Below are 22,796 nucleotides of genomic sequence, written 5' to 3'. Positions count from 1 at the left end.
CCACTGGGGCAGGGACTGATGTGAATGGGCTTCGGAATATGTGTGCGCTATATAAATAACTGGTAATAATAATAATCAATTTATCTATACACACACGTACATGCACAGACATACAGTATGTGTGTGTATTTATAGATAGATCGATATATAGAGAGATCAATAGATAGAAAGATCGATCCATTGTGGGACTGGGGTATGTAGAGCCCACCGGGGGAATGCAGTGGTAGGGGCCCATGTTTAGGGGTGTGGCCAGTCTCTAGAGTTTATTGGTTTACCTAACCATTTTGCAAGTGTTGGTCCCCTAGATAAATATATACAGTAAATACTGTAGTGTATGCATGATAATGTATTAGATTAGTAACAGCACAGTCTGGAACATGTTCCCTAGAGGAGGGGGGTGGGGCCCCAGGCAGTAGGGCCCACCGGTGGTTTCCCCTGTAACCCTGTAGGCCAGTCCAAGCCTGGATCGATCTATCGATCAGCACGGCACAATATTCAAGATGCACAAAGCAGGGTCAGATAGACGGTGGGACGGATGGGACTTAAGGACCTCTACAAAAAAATAATCCCATCACCATAAGAGTAGGATGATCACCAGTCGTGCATTTGGCAACACTGACATAAATCAGTATTAAAGATGTGTTTTTTTAAATCAGGAATTAGGCATTTTTTACTTTTATGTGTTCAGGAGCATATTAGACTGAAATTTAGGGAAATCTCCTGAAAACACCTATTTTAGGGGGATCTCTAGAAAATCTAAGGACCCCTAGGATTTAAGTTGGAGAGGACGAAAGCAGCTCCATTTCCAACCGCAAATCATCCTCCATAAGTTTCTACGGCGGCTGCCATGCTCAAATTTATCCCACTTTCACAGCGCAATGCCGGGTCCCACCGGGAATTGGAAACGGGTCCTTCCTGGGTGGGACCCAGCATTGGACCCTTTCACATTGTTTCCCGACCCAGCAATATGCTGGGTCGGGTTGCCATAGTGGGCGGCGGGTGTCGCCAGCATCGGGGGCGGAGGCGGTGCTGGGAGATTACATCATCTCCGCACCGCTTCTCACTATGCTGTGAACGGGTCCCAGGTCGCATCAACCCGTTCACACTGCACCTGACCTGGTATTCAACCCAGGAATAACCCTTTTTTATTCCCAGGTTCAATTACCGAGTCAGGCGACTTAGGAATTTATCACTCACCCCTTTCACACCGCACAGCAACCTGTGTCAATGCGGCAATATACCGGGTCGATACCGGGTTATTTGTGCGGTGTGAAAGGGGTATTACTAAGCTCTGGAATGTCAGGAGCTAATTCCATCAGGTGTGATGCCAAATTGCATTTTCCGGCACCATGTTTGTGCTGATGGGTAGTGTAAATCACGTACATACGGTGGGCTTAATATGTGTATTTTAATATGCACCGCTATGGGGCTTCAAATGTGAGCGCACAATGTAGGGCCACACTGTATAGGGGATTTAGGGGCGACATAGGGTAACATCACTATAGAATATCTCCTAAATGAGTGAACACCAAACTGTCTAGCTATAGCAGCAACTATAATTATAATTATTGGGACCTCAGAGATTTTTCAAACTTTCTTAAAAAAGATAAGTGGAGGTGTTGTTGCCCATAACAACCAATCAGATCATGTTATAAATTGTGCTAGGTGAATGACAGCTAGACTCTGATTGGTTGCTATAACAACACCCCCACCTGTGTCCTGCAGAAGGTTTGATAGCTGTGTGTAATGCAGGGTTCTGCTCAGCTCACCATGCTGGCACTGCGCGGTGACCTGTCATTGGCCGGCCGGTGGGTGTGTGCCTGTGTACAATGCGGGAACTCCCGCAGCTGCTGCTGTTGTGATTGGTCAGGGGTAGTGGGGGCGTGTGGGGGAGCGGTGCGGTCATTGGCCCGGGCAGCGTGTAGTGTGTGAGCAGCCGGGCGCAGTGTGTACAGTGGGCGCTGTTGCTGATGCTGACTCAGTGCTCGGCTTCAAGGGACCATGGTGGACAGTGTGTACCGGACCCGCTCGCTGGGGGTGGCGGCGGAGGGGCTCCCCGATCAGTACGCAGATGGACGAGCGGCTCGAGTCTGGCATTACTACATCGGAGACAAGCGGAGTCGCACCGATGAATATCGCTCCTGGATCCTGTCCCTGCTGCAGAAGCATGGCTGCCAGAGCGTGCTGGACGTCGCCTGCGGCACAGGGTGAGCTCAGTCAGGGCGAAGGGGTTAAGTGTGGCTTGTACCCGGGGGAGAGGACGGCTTCCCTGTCACTGCTGCACTGATATAGCCGGTCCCATCTGCAGACACACAGCTGTCACAATATCAATGATCGTCATCACAATGGTAGAGTGAACCATACGGTAACATATTGAGCTGTCACATATTTGTCTTCACAGCCAACAACACACTGATCACTGCTAATCTGCTACTGTCACTAACACATCACGTCATTGCCCTGTGCTATCACTAACACACCACCCCATCCCCCTGCACTGCCACTATTACACCCCTCCGTCACCCTGCGCTGTCACTAGCACACCACTCCATCGCCCTGCGCTGTGACTAACGCACCGCTCCATCACCCTGTGCTGTCACTAACACACCACTCCATCACCCTGCACTGTCACTAACACACCGCCCCAACCCCCTGCACTGCCACTAACACACCACTTCATTGCCCTGCGCTGTCACTAACACACCACTCCATCACCCTGCACTGTCACTAACACACCGCCCCAACCCCCTGCACTGCCACTATTACACCCCTCCGTCACCCTGTGCTGTCACTAGCACACCACTCCATCGCCCTGTGCTGTCACTAACACTCTACTCCATCGCCCTGTGCTGTCACTAACACTCTACTCCATCGCCCTGTGCTGTCACTAACACTCTACTCCATCGCCCTGTGCTGTCACTAACACTCTACTCCATCGCCCTGTGCTGTCACTAACACTCTACTCCATCGCCCTGTGCTGTCACTAACACTCTACTCCATCGCCCTGTGCTGTCACTAACACTCTACTCCATCGCCCTGCGCTGTCACTAACACTCTACTCCATCGCCCTGCGCTGTCACTAACACTCTACTCCATCGCCCTGCGCTGTCACTAACACTCTACTCCATCGCCCTGCTCTGTCACTAACACTCTACTCCATCGCCCTGCGCTGTCACTAACACTCTACTCCATCGCCCTGCGCTGTCACTAACACTCTACTCCATCGCCCTGCGCTGTCACTAACACTCTACTCCATCGCCCTGCGCTGTCACTAACACTCTACTCCATCGCCCTGCGCTGTCACTAACACTCTACTCCATCGCCCTGCGCTGTCACTAACACACCGCTCCATCGCCCTGCGCTGTCACTAACACACCGCTCCATCGCCCTGCGCTGTCACTAACACACCACTCCATCACCCTGCACTGTCACTAACACACCGCCCCAACCCCCTGCGCTGCCACTATTACACCCCTCCGTCACCCTGTGCTGTCACTAGCACACCACTCCATCGCCCTGTGCTGTCACTAACACTCTACTCCATCGCCCTGTGCTGTCACTAACACTCTACTCCATCGCCCTGCGCTGTCACTAACACTCTACTCCATCGCCCTGCGCTGTCACTAACACTCTACTCCATCGCCCTGCGCTGTCACTAACACTCTACTCCATCGCCCTGCGCTGTCACTAACACTCTACTCCATCGCCCTGCGCTGTCACTAACACTCTACTCCATCGCCCTGCGCTGTCACTAACACTCTACTCCATCGCCCTGCGCTGTCACTAACACTCTACTCCATCGCCCTGCGCTGTCACTAACACACCGCTCCATCGCCCTGCGCTGTCACTAACACACCGCTCCATCGCCCTGCGCTGTCACTAACACACCGCTCCATCGCCCTGCGCTGTCACTAACACACCGCTCCATCGCCCTGCGCTGTCACTAACACACCGCTCCATCGCCCTGCGCTGTCACTAACACACCGCTCCATCGCCCTGCGCTGTCACTAACACACCGCTCCATCGCCCTGCGCTGTCACTAACACACCGCTCCATCGCCCTGCGCTGTCACTAACACACCGCTCCATCGCCCTGCGCTCCCACTAACACACCGCTCCATCGCCCTGCGCTCCCACTAACACACCGCTCCATCACACTGCGCTGTCACTAACACACCACCCCATCCCCGTGCGCTGTCACTATTATACCTCTCTGTCACCCTGAGCTGTCACTAACGGGATCCGGATTGAAAGTCGACAGTAACTAGGTCGACATTGTCTAGGTCGACCACTATTGGTCGACAGTAACTAGGTCGACAGGGTGTCTAGGTCGACATGTTCTAGGTCGACAGGTCAAAAGGTCGACATGAGTTTTTCACAAATTTTTTCTTTTTTTTGAACCTTTTCATACTTAACGATCCACGTGGACTACGATTGGAACGGTAATCTGTGCCGAGCGAAGCTGTAGCGGAGCGAAGGCACCATGCCCGAAGCATGACGAGCGAAGCGGTGCACTAATTGGGTTTCCCGGTCACTCTACGAAGAAAACTACACCAAAATAACATTAAAAACTCATGTCGACCTTTTGACCTGTCGACCTAGAACATGTCGACCTAAATATCCTGTCGACTTAGACACCCTGTCGACCTAGTTACTGTCGACCAATAGTGGTCGACCTAGACATTGTCGACCTAGTTACTGTCGACTTTCAATACCACACCCGTCACTAACACACCGCAACATCACCATGCGCTGTCACTAACACACCGCTCCATCTCCCTGCGCTGTCACTAACACACCACTCCATCACCCTGCACTGTCACTAACACACCGCTCCATCACTCTGCGCTGTCACTAACACACCGCAACATCACCCTGCTCTGTCACTATTACACCCCTCAGTCACCCTGCGCTGTCACTAACACACCACATCACCCTGCGCTGTCACCAACACACCGCTCCATCGCCCTGCGCTGTCACCAACACACTGCTCCATCACCCTGCACTGTCACTAACACACCGCTCCATCACCGTACGCTGTCACTAACACACAGCTCCATCGTCTTGCACCATCACTATTACACCCTTCCATCACCCTGCAATGTCACAATTACACTGTTCCATCACCCTGCACTGTCACTAACACACCGCTCCATCGCCCTACACTGTCAATAACACACTGCTCCATCACCCTGTGCTATCACTAACACACTGCAACCTCACCCTGCGCTGTCACTAACACACCGCTCCATCACCCTGTGCTGTCACTAACACACCACTGCATTACACTATGCGCTGTCACTAACACACCACTCCATCACACTGCGCTGTCACTAACACACCACCCCATCCCCGTGCACTGTCACTATTATACCTCGCTGTCGCTAACACACCGCTCCAGTACCCTGCGCTGTCACTAACACACCACTGCATCACACTATGCGCTGTCACTAACACACCACCCCATCCATGTGCACTGTCACTATTACACGTCTCCATCACCCTGAGCTGTCACTAACACACCACTCCATTGCCCTGGGCTGTCACTAACACACCGCTCCATCGCCCTACATTGTCACTAATACACTGCTCTATCACCCTGCACTGTCCCTATTACACCGCAACATCACCCTGCGCTGTCACTAACACACCGCAACATCACCCTGCACTGTCACTAACACACCGCTCCATCACCATGCGCTGTCACTATTACACCCCTCCATCACCCTGCACTGTCACTATTACACCCCTTAGTCACCCTGCGCTGTCACTAACACACCACAACATCACCCTGCGCTGTCACTAACACACCACAACATCACCCTGCGCTGTCACTAACACACCGCTCCATCACCCTGCGCTGTCACTAACACACCGCTCCATCACCCTCGGCTGTCACTAACACGCCGCTCCATCGTCGTGCGCTGTCACTAACACACCGCTCCATCGTCGTGCGCTGTCACTAACAAACCGCTCCATCGTCGTGCGCTGACACTAACACCCCGCAACATCACCCTGCGCTGTCACTAATACACCGCTCCATCACTGTGCACTGCCACCAAAACACGCTTCATCACCCTCGGCTGTCACTAACACGCCGCTCCATCGCCCTGCGCTGTCACTAATACACTGCTCTGTCACCCTGCACTGTCCCTATTACACCCCTCCGTCACCCTGCGCTGTCACTAACACACCGCTCCATCACCCTGCGCTGTCACTATTACACCCCTCCATCACCCTGCAATGTCACAATTACACCCCTGAGTCGCCCTGCGCTGTCACTAACACACCGCTCCATCACCCTGCGCTGTCACTAACACACCGCTCCATCACCCTGCGCTGTCACTAACACAACGCTCCATCACCCTGCGCTGTCACTAACACAACGCTCCATCACCCTGCGCTGTCACTAACACAACGCTCCATCACCCTGCGCTGTCACTAACACACCGCTCCATCACCCTGCGCTGTCACTATTACACCCCTCAGTCACCCTGCACTGTCACTAACACACCGCTCCATCACTGTGCACTGCCACCAAAACACGCTCCATCACCCTCGGCTGTCACTAACACGCCGCTCCATCGCCCTGCGCTGTCACTAATACACTGCTCTGTCACCCTGCACTGTCCCTATTACACCCCTCCGTCACCCTGCGCTGTCACTAACACACCGCTCCATCACCCTGCGCTGTCACTATTACACCCCTCCATCACCCTGCAATGTCACTATTACACCCCTGAGTCGCCCTGCGCTGTCACTAACACACCGCTCCATCACCCTGCGCTGTCACTAACACACCGCTCCATCACCCTGCGCTGTCACTAACACACCGCTCCATCACCCTGCGCTGTCACTAACACACCGCTCCATCACCCTGCGCTGTCACTAACACACCGCTCCATCGTTGAGCACGGTCACTAACACACCGCTCCATCATCCTGCGCTGTCACTATTACACCCCTCAGTCACCCTGCACTGTCACTAACACACCACAACATCACCCTGCGCTGTCACTAACACACCGCTCCATCACCATGCGCTGTCACTAACACACAGCTCCATCGTCATGCACTCACTAACACACCGCTCCATCCTCCTGCGCCGTCACTAACACACCCTTCCGTCACCTTGCAGTGTCACTATTACACCTTCCCGTCACCCCGCGCTGTCACTAACACACCACTGCATCACACTATGCGCTGTCACTAACATACCACCCCATCCCCGTGCACTGTCACTATTACACCTCTCCATCACCCTGAGCTGTCACTAACACACCACTCCATCGCCCTGGGCTGTCAAGAACACACCACTCCATTGCCCTGTGCTGCCACTAACATACCGCTCCATCGCCCTGCGCTGCCACTAACACACCGCTCCATCACTGTGCGCTGCCACCAAAACGCGCTCCATCACCCTGGGCTGTCACTAACACGCCGCTCCATCGCCCTGCGCTGTCACTAATACACTGCTCTATCACCCTGCACTGTCACTATTACACCCCTCCGTCACCCTGCGATGTCACTAACACACCGCAACATCACCCTGCGCTGTCACTAACACACCGCTCCATCACCCTGCGCTGTCACTAACACACACAGCTCCATCGTCGTGCACTGTCACTAACATGCCGCTCCATCCCCCTGCGCCGTCACTATCACACCCTTCCGTCACCCTGCAGTGTCATTATTACATCCTTCTGTCACCCCGCGCTGTCACTAACACACCGCAACATCACCCCGCGCTGTCACTAACACACCGCAACATCACCCCGCGCTGTCACTAACACACCGCAACATCACCCCGCGCTGTCACTAACACACCGCAACATCACCCTGCGCTGTCACTAACACACCGCTCTATCATCGTGTGCTGTCACTAATACACCACTTCACCACCCTGCGCTGTCACTAACACTCACCCTGCCATGTCACTATTACACCCCTCCCTCACCCTGCACTGTCACTAACACACCGCTCCATCACCCTGCGCTGTCACTAACACGCCGCTCCATCGCCGTGCGCTGTCACTAACACACCACTCCATTGCCCTGTGCTGTCACTATTACACCGCTTCATCACACTGCACTGTCACTAGCACACTGCTCTATCACCCTGTGCTGCCAAGACACCGCTCTGTCTCCCTGCGCTGCCACTAAAACACCACTCTGGCACCCTGCGCTGCCACTAATACACCGCCCTGGGCTGCCAGTAACACACCGCCCCGTCGCCCTGGGCTGCCACTAACACGTCGCCCCGGGCTGCCACTAACACACCGCTCCGTCGCCCTGCGCTGTCACTAACACACCGCTTCATCGCCCATCGCTGCCACTAACACACCACTCCATCGCCCTGCACTGCTCTGTTACTAATCCACTGCTCTGTCGCCCTGTAATACTGTCATAGATGCACAGCTACATCACCCTCTACTATCACTAATCCATTGCTGCATTATCTTGTACTGTTACTAATCTACTACTCCATCACCTTTTGCTGTCACTAATACATTGCTCCATCACTCTGTGCTGTCACTAATCCATCATCCTGTACTGATACTAATACACTGCTTCATCACCTTGTACTATCACTAATACACTGCTCCATTACCCTTTACTGTCAGTATCACACTGCTCCATCACCTTGTATTATCACTAATACACTGCTCCATTACCCTTTACTGTCAGTATCACACTGCTCCATCACCTTGTATTATCACTAATACACTGCTCCATCACCTTGTATGATCACTAATACACTGCTCCATCACCCTGTACTGTCAGTAATACACTGCTCCATCACCCTGTACTGTCAGTAATACACTGCTCCATCACCCTGTACTGTCAGTAATACACTGCTCCATCACCCTTGTACTTTCACTAATACACTGCTCCATCACCCTGTACTGTCAGTAATACACTGCTCCATCACCCTTGTACTATCACTAATACACTGCTCCATCACGCTGCACTATTACTAATACACTGCTCCATCACCCTGTACTGTCAGTAATACACTGCTCCATCACCTTGTACTATCACTAATACACTGCTCCATCACCCTGTATTGTCAGTAATACACTGCTCCATCACCCTTTACTGTCACTAATACACTGCCCCATCACCCTTGTACTATCACTAAACCACGGCTCCATCACCCTGTACTGTCAGTAATACACTGCTCCATCACCCTTGTACTGTCACTAATACACTGCTCCATCACCCTCGTACTGTCACTAATACACTGCTCCATCACCTTGTACTATCACTAATACACTGCTCCATCACCCTTGTACTGTCACTAATACACTGCTCCATTACCCTTTACTGTCAGGATTACACTGCTCCATCACCCTTGTACTGTCACTAATACACTGCTCCATCACCCTTGTACTGTCACTAATACACTGCTCCATCACCCTTGTACTAACACTAATACACTGCTCCATCACCCTTTACTGTCAGGATTACACTGCTCCATCACCTTGTACTGTCACTAATACACTGCTCCATCACCTTGCACTATCACTAATACACTGCTCCATCACCTTGTACTATCACTAATACACTGCTCCATCACCCTGTACTGTCAGTAATACATTGCTCCGTCACCTTGTACTGTCACTAATACACTGCTCCATCACCTTGTACTGTCACTAATACACTGCTCCATCACCTTGTACTGTCACTAATACACTGCTCCATCACCTTGTACTGTCACTAATACACTGCTCCATCACCTTGTACTGTCACTAATACACTGCTCCATCACCTTGTACTGTCACTAATACACTGCTCCATCACCTTGTACTGTCACTAATACACTGCTCCATCACCTTGTACTGTCACTAATACACTGCTCCATCACCTTGTACTGTCACTAATACACTGCTCCATCACCCTGTACTGTCAGTAATACACTGCTCCATCACCTTGTACTATCACTAATACACTGCTCCATCACCCTGTACTGTCAGTAATACATTGCTCCGTCACCTTGTACTATCACTAATACACTGCTCCATCACCTTGTACTGTCACTAATACACTGCTCCATCACCCTTTACTGTCAGTAATCCACTGCTCCGTCACCTTGTACTATCACTAATACACTGCTCCATCACCCTTTACTGTCAGTAATCCACTGCTCCGTCATAAGTATTGTTACTAATAATACACTGCTCCATCACCCTGTACTGTTAATAATCCACTACTCCATCACCCAATACTGTCTCTAATCTACTGCTCCACCACCCAGAAGTTCAAATAATCTACTGCTCCCTAACGTTGTAGTTTACCCTGTGGTGTCACTAATCCACTGCTCCATCACCCTGTACTGCCACTAATCCCCTGTCCTCTCTCTAATGAGCATATTATAATTATTTTTACTAAAATAATGTGAAAAGGTTGTTTTCTGTTTTCACACCCTTTTCACATTATTTTAGTTTCACTGAAATGTATTAAAGGGCTTTTGGACAGGTTTTTTTTGTGTGAAAAACTACTCTAAACCCTTTAATTAACCATTTTTAGTAATCAGATCGCATTTCCCATAATTGTAATGGGAAATGTGATCTGACCGAATTTACCAGTCATCTCAGTTCCAGAGGCGTAACTAGGGTTTTTGGAGCCCAGGGCAAGATCAATAATGCCCCCCCCCCTCCCCCCACGCGCGCTCCGGAAAAGGGAGCGTGGCCACTCAAAAGGGGGGGGGGGGGGTCCTTCAGTGTAGTAGGACCCCTTATACTATCTAGTACTGGTTATACTAGTACTAGACCTTATACTATCCCTTATACTATTTAGTACTAGACCTTTCACATTTTAGCACACGGTATGAGCCAAAATTCACATTATAGCACACGGTATGTGCGGAAATTCACATTATAGCACACTGAATGAGCCGAAATTCACATTATAGCACACTGAATGAGCCGAAATTCACATTATAGCACACTGAATGAGCCGAAATTCACATTATAGCACACTGAATGAGCCGAAATTCACATTCTAGCACACCGAATGAGCCGAAATTCCAATTATAGCACACAGAATGAGCTGAAATTCACATTCTAGCACACAGAATGAGCTGAAATTCACATTGTAGCACACTGAATGAGCCGAAATTCACATTATAGCACACAGAATGAGCTGAAATTCACATTATAGCACACTGAATGAGCCGAAATTCACATTATAGCACACGGTACGAGCCGAAATTCACATTATAGCACACTGAATGAGCCGAAATTCACATTATTGCACACTGAATGAGCTGAAATTCACATTGTAGCACACTGAATGAGCCGAAATTCACATTATAGCACACAGAATGAGCTGAAATTCACATTATAGCACACTGAATGAGCCGAAATTCACATTATAGCACACGGTACGAGCCGAAATTCACATTATAGCACACTGAATGAGCCGAAATTCACATTATTGCACACTGAATGAGCCGAAATTCACATTATAGCACACGGTACGAGCCGAAATTCACATTGTAGCACACTGAATGAGCCGAAATTCACATTACAGCACACGGTATGTGCCGAAATTCACATTATAGCACAGTGTCATGACAGTAACAGTTATCAGTTATAACAGTGTCATGCAGTAACAGATACAGAATAGTGTATGCATATGACAGTGTAACTACATGCAGTTATAGATACAGAATAGGGCATGCATATAGCTCTGTGACATGCAGGGATAGATACAATGACACTCTGCGGTTACAGCACCTGTGCAATTACAACAGACCCAATATAACGTGGGCAGCAGATTGCACAGAGCAGCATGCCATGGAGGTGTGAGTGGTAATGACAGCATCATTGGTACAATGGTAAACAATAATAATTCTCAGTAATAATGACCCATTATCACGTTTCACCTGTAACTGGTGCAGCCGGGCCAGACCTCCCCTGCAGGAGATGTCAGCCAGGAAGCAGAGGGTCCCGGAACATCTATCAGTTTCGCAGTCATCCTCCACCGCCCCCGCCGCCCCCCCCCCCTCCCCTTCTTCCACCACCTCACCTCTCAGCGACGGTGAGGGTTGGCGGCAGGCAGAAGCTCAGGGAGCGTGACCGCGATGCCAGCGTCACGCTCCCTGAGCTTCTGCCTGCCGCCAGGCAGGAGGGACAGGAGGCTAGGAGCTGATTAAGTAATGCCGCCGAGCACCACAGCGGGACTTGCTCGGCGATGCCGGCGAAATGTGCAGGCAGTGGCGGCGGCTGCGGGCCATCAGGCGGCTGTGGGTGCGTGGGCGGGAGCGATGTCCTGGACGGCGGCACGGGCGCCCCCCTTGGCTGTGCCCGCCACGGCGCCCAGGGCACGTGCCCTGCTCGCCCTACCCAAGTTACGCCTCTGCTCAGTTCACAGTAGACATCAGATGACGGGTCACAGAGCTGGAAGCCAGAGATCAGATGACCGGTGCTGGAGGCGTGCAACGGGACAATGATCACGGGGTAACTGCAGCCTGGGTTGGGGGTTACCCGACAGGGGTGGTGTGGTGGCGGCACATGCGCAGCGCATACTTGGGGTATTTTTTGCGGAGTGCATTTGCAGGAACAGAGCTTTGTTGCAAACTCTATCCCTGCATGCAATAATTGATACATCCTTGCAATGTATTCAAAAATCGTGTTGCGGATTGAGACAATTTTATCACATCACATCTGAGATGTGGGTTGTGATAAATATGCCCCTAATACACTGATCCAACTCCCTGTCCTCTGTCACTAACACACTGATCCAACACCCTGTCCTCTGTCACTAATACACTGATCCAACGACCTGTCCTCTGTCACTAATACACTGATCCAATGCCCTGTCCTATTTCACTAATACACTGATCCAAACTCCCTGTCCTCTGTCACTAACACATGGATCCAGCTCCCTGTCCCCTGTCACTAACACACTGATCCAGCTCCCTCTCCTCTGTCACTACTAACACACTGATCCAGCTCCCTGTCCTAAGTCACTAACACACTGATTAAACTAACTGTACTCTGTCACTAACACACTGATCCAACACCCTGTCCTCTGTCACTAACACACTGATCCAACACCCTGTCTTCTGTCACTAATACACTGATCCAACGCCCTGTCCTCTGTCACTAATACACTGATCCAATGCCCTGTCCTATTTCACTAATACACTGATCCAACTCCCTGTCCTCTGTCACTAACACATGGATCCAACTCCCTGTCCTCTGTCACTAACACTGAAACAACTTCCTGTCCTCTGTCACTAATACAGTGATCCAACACCCTGTCTTCTGTCAAACACACTGATCCAGCTCCCTCTCCGCTGTCACAACTAACACACTGATCCAGCTCCCTGTCCTAAGTCACTAACACACTGATTCAACTAACTGTACTCTGTCACTAACTCACTGATCCAGCTCCCTGTCCTTTGTCACTAACACACTGATCCAGCTCCCTGTCCTCTGTCACTAACACGCAGATCCAACTTCCTGTCCTCTGTCACTAACACACTGATCCAACTCCCTGTCTTCTGTCACTAACACACTGATCCAGCTCCCTGTCCTCTGTCACTAACACACTGATCCAACTTCCTGTCCTCTGTCACTAACACACTGATTTAACTCCCTGTCTTCTGTCACTAACACACTGATTTAACTCCCTGTCCTCTGTCACTAACACACTGATCCAACTCCCTGTCCTCTGTCACTAACACACTGATCCAACTCCCTGTCCTAAGTCACTAATACACTGATCCAGCTCCCTGTCCTCTGTCACTAACACACTGATCCAACTCCCTGTCCTCTGTCACTAACACACTGATCCAACTCCCTGTCCTCTGTCGCTAACACACTGATCCAGCTCCCTGCCCTCTGTCACTAATACACTGATCCAACTCCCTGCACTCTGTCACTACCAACACACTGATCCAGCTCCCTGTACTCTTGTCACTAACAAACTGATCCAACTCCCTATACCCTGTCACTACTAACACACTGATCCAACTCCCTGTCCTCTGTCACTACTAACACACTGATCCAACTCCCTGTCCTCTGTCACTACTAACACACTGATCCAACTCCCTGTCCTCTGTCACTACTAACACACTGATCCAGCTCCCTGACTCTGTCACTAACACACTGATCCAACTCCCTGTCCTCTGTCACTAACACACTGATCCAACTCCCTGTCCTCTGTCACTAACACACTGATCCAACTCCCTGTCCTCTGTCGCTAACACACTGATCCAGCTCCCTGCCCTCTGTCACTAATACACTGATCCAACTCCCTGACTCTGTCACTAACACACTGATCCAACTCCCTGTCCTCTGTCACTACTAACACACTGATCCCGCTCCCTGTCCTCTGTCACTAACACACTGATCCAACTCCCTGACTCTGTCACTAACACACTGATCCAACTCCCTGACTCTGTCACTAACACACTGATCCAACTCCCTGTCCTCTGTCACTAACACACTGATCCAGCTCCCTGTCCGAAGTCACTAATACACTGATCCAACTAACTGTCCTCTATCACTAACACTGAAACAACTCCCTGTCCTCTGTCACTAATACCCCTTTTCCACTAGCTTTTTTAAACACTGGTAAATGCGCGGGGGCGCGCATTTACCTGTGTTTTTCTCTAGTGGAAAAGGGTTCCCCGGCAAATTCCCGGATCAAGTGATCCGGGAATCCTACCCGGGTAGCTAGCCGGGTTGAACACGTGTTCAGGCGACACGGCTGCGACCCGTGCTACACTAGTGAAAAGGGGTATTACACACTGATCCAACTCCCTGACTCTGTCACTACTAGTACACTGCTCTAACTACGCTTTCCTTTTTTGGTCATAAATGTAGATGCCCTAAAACAGAGGTTAATGAAAGTTTTCAAGTCACAAAGACCCCTTGGGCTGTTAGATTATACATATTTACAGTTGATGGTACATGTAAAACAATAGAGTTCTCTTGTCACTGAATAATGCATCCTATTGTCTTTCTAGTAACCAGCATTCCAAAGTATATTATTGCTTAATTATCAGTGTAGTAAGTACAGAAGTTTGGTGATTGGCCCCTCCCTGTGTAACCCTATGTGTTGGCAAGTAAATTATAGAATAACATTGAGACCCCCTGCCCCCGCCCCACACACACATACGTCACAAACTCCTGTAATATAATAGGATGTGCTGTAAGTATCTTGTCTGTATTTTTGCTTCACAATCTCTGGCATCCCACTTGAGGTGTGGGAGGGGTGGTCTGTATGAGCACTGTGCAGTGCCTCTGGGTTTCATAGGTTGATGCACCCTGACAGAGGCATCTTTATTGACTCAGGGGTTATGTAATCATCAGATTACTGTGCCCAGGAACCAGTTTCCAGCATTTCCTATTATGCTCGGGACTGACTCCCAGTGTACTGAACCCTTCGGCTTTGACCCTGACTCATGTTTGTAAGTTAGTAAAAAAAAGCCTGTAACTTTGTGTCTGGAACAAACCATGTTGCCATGCAAGGGGGGCAAAAACATATTTTCTCTAACGTCCTAGTGGATGCTGGGGACTCCGTCAGGACCATGGGGAATAGCGGCTCCGCAGGAGACAGGGCACATCTAAAAAAGCTTTTAGGTCACATGGTGTGTACTGGCTCCTCCCCCCATGACCCTCCTCCAAGCCTCAGTTAGGTTTTTGTGCCCGTCCGAGAGGGTGCAATCTAGGTGGCTCTCTTAAAGAGCTGTTTAGAAAAGTTTTTTTTTTTAGGTTTCTAATCAGTGATTCCTGCTGGCGACAGGATCACTGCAACGAGGGACTTAGGGGAGAGACTTGCAACTCACCTGCGTGCAGGAGGATTGAAGTTTTAGGCTACTGGACACTGAGCTCCAGAGGGAGTCGGAACACAGGTCAGCCTGGGGTTCGTCCCGGAGCCGCGCCGCCGATCCCCCTTACAGACGCTGAAGAACGGCAGAACGGAGGTCCGGAAACAGGCGGCAGAAGACTCCTCAGTCTTCATGAAGGTAGCGCACAGCACTGCAGCTGTGCGCCATTGTTGCTACACGGCTCACTGATCTCGGTCACGGAGGGTGCAGGGCGCTGCTGGGGGCGCCCTGGGCAGCAATATAGATTACCTTAGAGGCAAATAAATACATCACATATAGCCATTAAGGGTATATGTATGTATTTAACCCAGGCCAGTTTTCCTAATAACCGGGAGAAAAACCCGCCGAGAAAGGGGCGGAGCTTATTCTCCTCAGCACTCAGCGCCATTTTCCTGACCAGCTCCGCTGGTGAGGAAGGCTCCCACTCTCCCCTGCACTACAGAAACAGGGTTAAAGAGAAGGGGGGCATAAATTGGCGATATAATTATATATTAAGAGCGCATATATATATAGAAACAACACCTTCTAGGGTTGTTATATACATTATGGCGCTTTTGGTGTGTGCTGGCAAACTCTCCCTCTGTCTCCCCAAAGGGCTAGTGGGTCCTGTCCTCTATCAGAGCATTCCCTGTGTATGTGCAGTAGGTCGGTACGTGTGTGTCGACATGTATGAGGAAAATGTTGGTGAGGAGACGGAGAAGATTGCCTGTAATGGTGATGTCACTCTCTAGGGAGTCGACACCGGAATGGATGGCTTATTTAGGGAATTACGTGATCATGTCAACACGCTGCAAGCCGGTTGACGACATGAGACAGCCGGCGGACAAATTAGTATCGGTCCAGGCGTCTCAGACACCGTCAGGGGCTTGTAAAAACGCCCATTTACCTCAGTCGGTCGACAGACACTGACACGGACACTGACCCCAGTGTCGACGGTGAAGAAACAAACGTATTTTTCCTTTAGGGCCACAAGTTACATGTTAAGGGCAATGAAGGAGGTGTTACATATTTCTGATACCACAAGTACCACAAATAAGGGTATTTTGTAGGGTGGGAATAAACTACTTGTAGTTTTGCCTGAATCAGATAAATTAAATGAAGTGTGTGATGATACGTGGGGTTCCTCCGATAGAAAGTTATGGGCGGTATACCCTTTTCCCGCCAGAAGTAAGGGCGAGTTGGAAAACACACCTTAGGGTGGATAAGGCGCTCACACGCTTATAAAAAACATGGCGTTACCGTTTCCAGATACGGCCACCCTCAAGGAGCCAGCTGATAGGAAGCTGGAAAATATTCATAACAGTATATACACACATACTGGTGTTATACTACGACCAGCAATCGCCTCAGCCTGGATGTGCAGCGCTGAGGGGGCTTGGTCGGATTTCCAGACTGAAAATTTTGATACCCTTGACAGGGACAGGATTTTATTGTCTATAGAGCATTTTAAGGATGCATTTCTATATATGCGTGATGCGCAGAGGCATATTTGCATTCTGGCATCAAGAGTAAATGTGATGTACATATCTGCCAGACGAAGACACGACAGTGGTCAGGTGAGGCAGATTCCAGACGGCATATGGAAGTATTGCCGTATAAAGGGGCGGTCCATTGGATCTGGTGGCCATGGCAACAGCTGAAAAATCCACCTTTTGTTACCCCGAGTCACATATTGGCAGAAAAGGACACAGTCTTTCAGTCTCAGTCCTTTCGTCCTCATACGGGCAGGCGGGCAAAGGCCAGTCATATCTGCCCAGGGGTAGAGGAAAGGGAAGAAGACTGCAGCAAGCAGCTCATTCCCAGGAACAGAAGCTCCTCACGGCTTCTGCCAAGTCCGCAGCATAACGCTGGGGCCGTACAAGCGGACTCAGGTGCGGTAGGGGGTCATCTCAAGAGTTTCAGCAACACTCGCAAGGGAACTCCGGGATCCTACATGTAATATCCCAGGTGTACATTGGAAATTCGAGACGTCTCCCCCTCACACAATTCACAGGCTGTATTCCCAGCAGGTGATAATCAAAGTACCCTTCTTACAACAAGGAAGGGGGTAGTATTCCACACTATATTGTGGTACTGAAGCCAACCGGCTCGGTGAGATCTGAAATATTTGAACACTTACATACAAGCGTTCAAATCAAGATGGAGTCACTCGGAGCAGTGATAGCGAACCAGGAAGTAGGGGACGATATGGTGTCACTGGATATCAGGGACGCTTACCTACAGGTCCAAATTTGCCCTTCTCACCAAGGGTACTTCAGGTTCCTGGTACAGAACTGTCACTATCAGTTCAGACGCGGCCGTTTGGATTGTCCACGGCGCCCCGGGTCTTTACCAAGGTAATGACCGGAATGATGATTTTTCTTAAAAGAAACATGGACGCTTTCCTGATAAGGGCAAGGTCCAGAGAACAGTTGGAGGTCGGAGTAGCACTATCTTAAGTAGTTCTACGACAGCACGAGGGGATTCTAAATATTCCAAAATCGCAGCTTTTTCCGACGACACGTCTACTGTTCCTAGGGATGATTCTGGACACAGTCCAGAAAAACGTGTTTCTCCCAGTGGAGAAAGCCAGGGAGTTATCCGAGCTAATCGGGATCCTCCTAAAACCAGGAAAAGTGTCAGTGCATCATTGCACAAGAGTCCTGGTAAAAATGGTGGCTTATTACGAAGCAATTCCATTCGGCAGATTTCCCGCAAGAACTCTTCAGTGGGATCTGCTGGACAAATGGTCCGGATCGCATCCTCAGATGCATCAGCGGATAACCCTATATCCAAGGACAAGGGTGTCTCTCCTGTGGTGATTACAGAGTGCTCATCTTCTAGAGGGCCGCAAATTCGGCATTCAGGATTGGATGCCGGTGACCACGGAGGCCAGCCTGAGAGGCTGGGGAACAGTCACACAGGGAAAAAATTTCCAGGGAAGTGTGATTAAGTCTGGAGAATTCTCTCCGCATAAATAAGCTTAGAGCAAATTTATAATGTTCTAAACTTAGCTAGACCTCTGCTTCAAGGTCAGCCGGTATTGATCCAGTGGGATAACATCACGGCAGTCGCCCACGTAAACAGAAAGGGCGGCACAAGAAGCAGGAGGGCAGTGACAAAACTGCAAGGATTTTTCGCTAGGCGGAAAATCATGTGATAGCACTGTCAGCAGTGTTCTTTCCGGGAGTGGACGACTGGGAAGCAGACTTCCTCAGCAGGCATGACCTCCACCCGGGAGAGTGGAAACTTCATAGGGAAGTTTTTCAACATGATTGTGGACCGTTGGCAAAGACCAAAGGTGGACATGATGGCGTCCCGCCCGAACAAAAAACGGGACAGGTATTCCGCCAGGTCATGAGACCTTCAGGCGATAGCTGTGGATGTTCTGGTAACACCGTGGGTGTACCAGTCAGTGTATGTGTTCCCTCCTCTGTTTCTCATAACCAAGGTATTGAGAATTATAAGACATAGAGGAGTATGAACTATACTAGTGGCTCCGGATTGGCCAAGAGGGACTTGGTACCCGGAACTTCAAGAAATGCTCACAGAGGACTAAGGGCCTGGGGAGCTAAGAAGGGACTTGCTTCAGCAAGTACCATGTCTATTCCAAGACTTACCGCGGCTGCGTTTGACGGCATGGCGGTTGAATGCCGGATCCTGAAGGGAAAAGGCATTCCATAAGAGGTCATACCTACCCTGGTCAAAGCCAGGAAGGAGGTGACCGCACAACGTCATCACCACATGTGGTGAAAATATGTTGCGTGGGTGAGGCCAGGAAGGCTCCACGACGGAAATTCAACTAGGTCGATTTCTACACTTCCTGAAAACAGGAGTGTTTTGGGCCTCAAATTGGGGTTCATTAACATTTAAATTTCGGCCCTGTAGATTTTCTTCCAGAAAGAATTGACTTCAGTTCCTGAAGTCCAGATTGTAAAGGGTGTATTGCATATACAGCTTTTTTGTGCCTCTAGGGGCACCGTGAGGTTTCAACATAGTGTTGGGATTTCTTAAAATCATATTGGTTTGAACAGCTCAAATCTGTGGATTTGAAATATCTCACATGGAAAGTGACCATGCTGTTGACCAATATCTCACATGGGAAGTGACCATGTGTTAGCCCTGGCCTCGGGCCAGGCGATTGTCAGAATGGGCGGCTTTGTCTTACAAAAGCCCATATTAAAATTTTCCATTTGAACAGGGCAGAACTGGGACTCGTCTCCAGTTTCTTCCTAAAGGGGTGTCAGCGTTTTCACCTGAAACAACCTGTTGTGGTGCCTGCGGCTACTAGGGACTTGGAGGACTCCAAGTTACTAGACGTTGTCAGGGCCCTAAAAATATATATATATATATATATATATATATATATATATATATATATATATATATATATAGTTAGGACGGCTGGAGTCAGAAAGTCTGACTTGCTGTTTATATTGTATGCACCCAACAAGCTGGGTGCTCCTGCTTCTAAGCAGTCTATTGCACGCTGGATTTGTAGTACAATGCAGCTTGCACATTCTGTGGCAGTCCTGCCACAGCCGAAATATGTAGATGCCCATTCCACAAGGAAGGGGGCTCATCCTGGGCGGCTGCCCGAGGAGTCTCGGCATTACAACTTTGCCGAGCAGCTACGTGGTCAGGGGAGAACACGTTTGTAAAATTTTACAAATTTGATACTCTGGCTAAGGAGGACCTGGAGTTCTCTCATTCGGTGCTGCAGAGTCATCCGCACTCTCCCGCCCGTTTGGGAGCTTTGGTATAATCCCCATGGTCCTGACGGAGTCCCCAGCATCCACTAGGACGTTAGAGAAAATAAGAATTTACTTACCGATAATTCTATTTCTCGTAGTCCGTAGTGGATGCTGGGCGCCCATCCCAAGTGCGGATTGTCTGCAATGCTTGTACATAGTTATTGTTACAAAAATCGGGTTATTACTATTGTTGTGAGCCATCTTTTCAGAGGCTACTTCATTTTGTTATCATACTGTTAACTGGGTTCAGATCACAAGTTGTACGGTGTGATTGGTGTGGCTGGTATGAGTCTTACCCGGGATTCAAGATCCTTCCTTATTGTGTACGCTCGTCCGGGCACAGTACCTAACTGAGGCTTGGAGGAGGGTCATGGGGGGAGGAGCCAGTACACACCATGTGACCTAAAAGCTTTTTTAGATGTGCCCTGTCTCCTGCGGAGCCGCTATTCCCCATGGTCCTGACGGAGTCCCCAGCATCCACTACGGACTACGAGAAATAGAATTATCGGTAAGTAAATTCTTATTCTTTCTGTGTTGTGTAAATTCTGGCTGCTTTTGCACGTAGCCCCCAAATGTAAGAAACAAATAAAAAAAATCTAAGAACTAAGAGAGCGCTTAGTTGGATTGTGTGTCAGTTTTTTTGCACCTATTACTTCAGATTACCTCACCCTTCAATATGGACTGCAGCTTTCAGATTTGAGGTGCTGACCCTCAATAGTTAAGTATACCGAAAAAGGAGAATTGAAAGCGCTGTCCCAACGCTTTCAATCCTCCTTTCTCTGACGTCCTAGTGGATGCTGGGAACTCCGTAAGGACCATGGGGAATAGACGGGCTCCGCAGGAGACTGGGCACTCTAAGAAAGAATTAGGGCTACTGGTGTGCACTGGCTCCTCCCTCTATGCCCCTCCTCCAGACCTCAGTTAGAATCTGTGCCCGGCTCGAGCTGGTTGCACACTAGGGGCTCTCCTGAGCTCTTAGTAAAGAAAGTATTTATTAGGTTTTTTATTTTCAGTGAGATCTGCTGGCAACAGACTCACTGCTACGAGGGACTTAGGGGAGAGAAGCGAACCTACCTGCTTGCAGCTAGCTTGGGCTTCTAGGCTACTGGACACCATTAGCTCCAGAGGGATCGACCACAGGCCCAGCCTCGGTCGTCCGGTCCCGGAGCCACGCCGCCGTCCCCCTTGCAGAGCCAGAAGCAAGAAGAACGTCCTGGAAATCGGCGGCTGAAGACTCCGGTCTTCATTAAGGTAGCGCACAGCACTGCAGCTGTGCGCCATTGCTCCCCATGCACACCACATACTCCGGTCACTGATGGGTGCAGGGCGCTGGGGGGGGGCGCCCTGGGCTGCAATTAGATTACCTTAAAAATGGCAAAAAAAACATAATATAGTCTAATAAACTATATATGTGTAAAAATCCCCTGCCATTATATTAATATAAAGAGCGGGAGAAGCCCGCCGAAAAAGGGGCGGGGCTATCTCCCTCAGCACACTGGCGCCATTTCCTCTTCACAGCTCCGCTGGAAGGACGCTCCCCAGGCTCTCCCCTGCAGTTTCCAGGCTCAATAGGGTAAAAAAGAGAGGGGGGGCACTAAATTTAGGCGCAATACTGTGTATTATAGCTGCTATAGGGAAAATCACTTTGTGTAGTGTAAATCCCTGTTTATATAGCGCTGTGGTGTGTGCTGGCATACTCTCTCTCTGTCTCCCCAAAGGACTTTGTGGGGTCCTGTCCTCAGTCAGAGCATTCCCTGTGTGTGTGCGGTGTGTCGGTACGGCTGTGTCGACATGTTTGATGAGGAGGCTTATGTGGAGGCGGAGCAGGTGCCGATAAATGTGATGTCACCCCCTGCGGGGTCGACACCAGAGTGGATGGATATGTGGAAGGTATTAACCGACAGTGTCAACTCCTTACATAAAAGGCTGGATGACGTAACAGCCGTGGGACAGCCGGCTTCTCAGCCCATGCCTGCCCAGGCGTCACAAAGGCCATCAGGGGCTCAAAAACGCCCGCTACCTCAGATGGCAGACACAGATGTCGACACGGAGTCTGACTCCAGTGTCGACGACAACGAGACTAATGTACATTCCACTAGGGCTATCCGTTGCATGATTACGGCAATGAAAAATGTGTTGCACATTTCTGACATTAACCCAAGTACCACTAAAAAGGGTATTATGTTTGGGGAGAAAAAGCAACCAGTGGTTTTTCCCCC

At 50.0% G+C, this 22,796-nt stretch overlaps 1 protein-coding gene across 1 annotated transcript in view; it reads left to right on the top strand.

Moving 5' to 3' along the window:
- The first annotated feature begins 1,919 nt into the window (after nucleotides 1-1,919).
- The window catches only part of GNMT (glycine N-methyltransferase), a 102,724-nt gene continuing 81,847 nt past the window's right edge, over nucleotides 1,920-22,796 (top strand). Inside the window, exon 1 of the mRNA XM_063918745.1 lies at nucleotides 1,920-2,207. Coding sequence (XP_063774815.1) covers nucleotides 2,002-2,207 — 206 coding nt within the window. The 5' untranslated portion in view covers nucleotides 1,920-2,001. The remainder of the gene's footprint in view (nucleotides 2,208-22,796) is intronic.

Source organism: Pseudophryne corroboree, chromosome 4 (genome assembly GCF_028390025.1).
Source record: "Pseudophryne corroboree isolate aPseCor3 chromosome 4, aPseCor3.hap2, whole genome shotgun sequence".
NCBI classification, from domain to species: domain Eukaryota; kingdom Metazoa; phylum Chordata; class Amphibia; order Anura; family Myobatrachidae; genus Pseudophryne; species Pseudophryne corroboree.
Note: the sequence above shows the minus strand (reverse complement) of the source record. Positions and strands in the feature narration are given on the sequence as shown.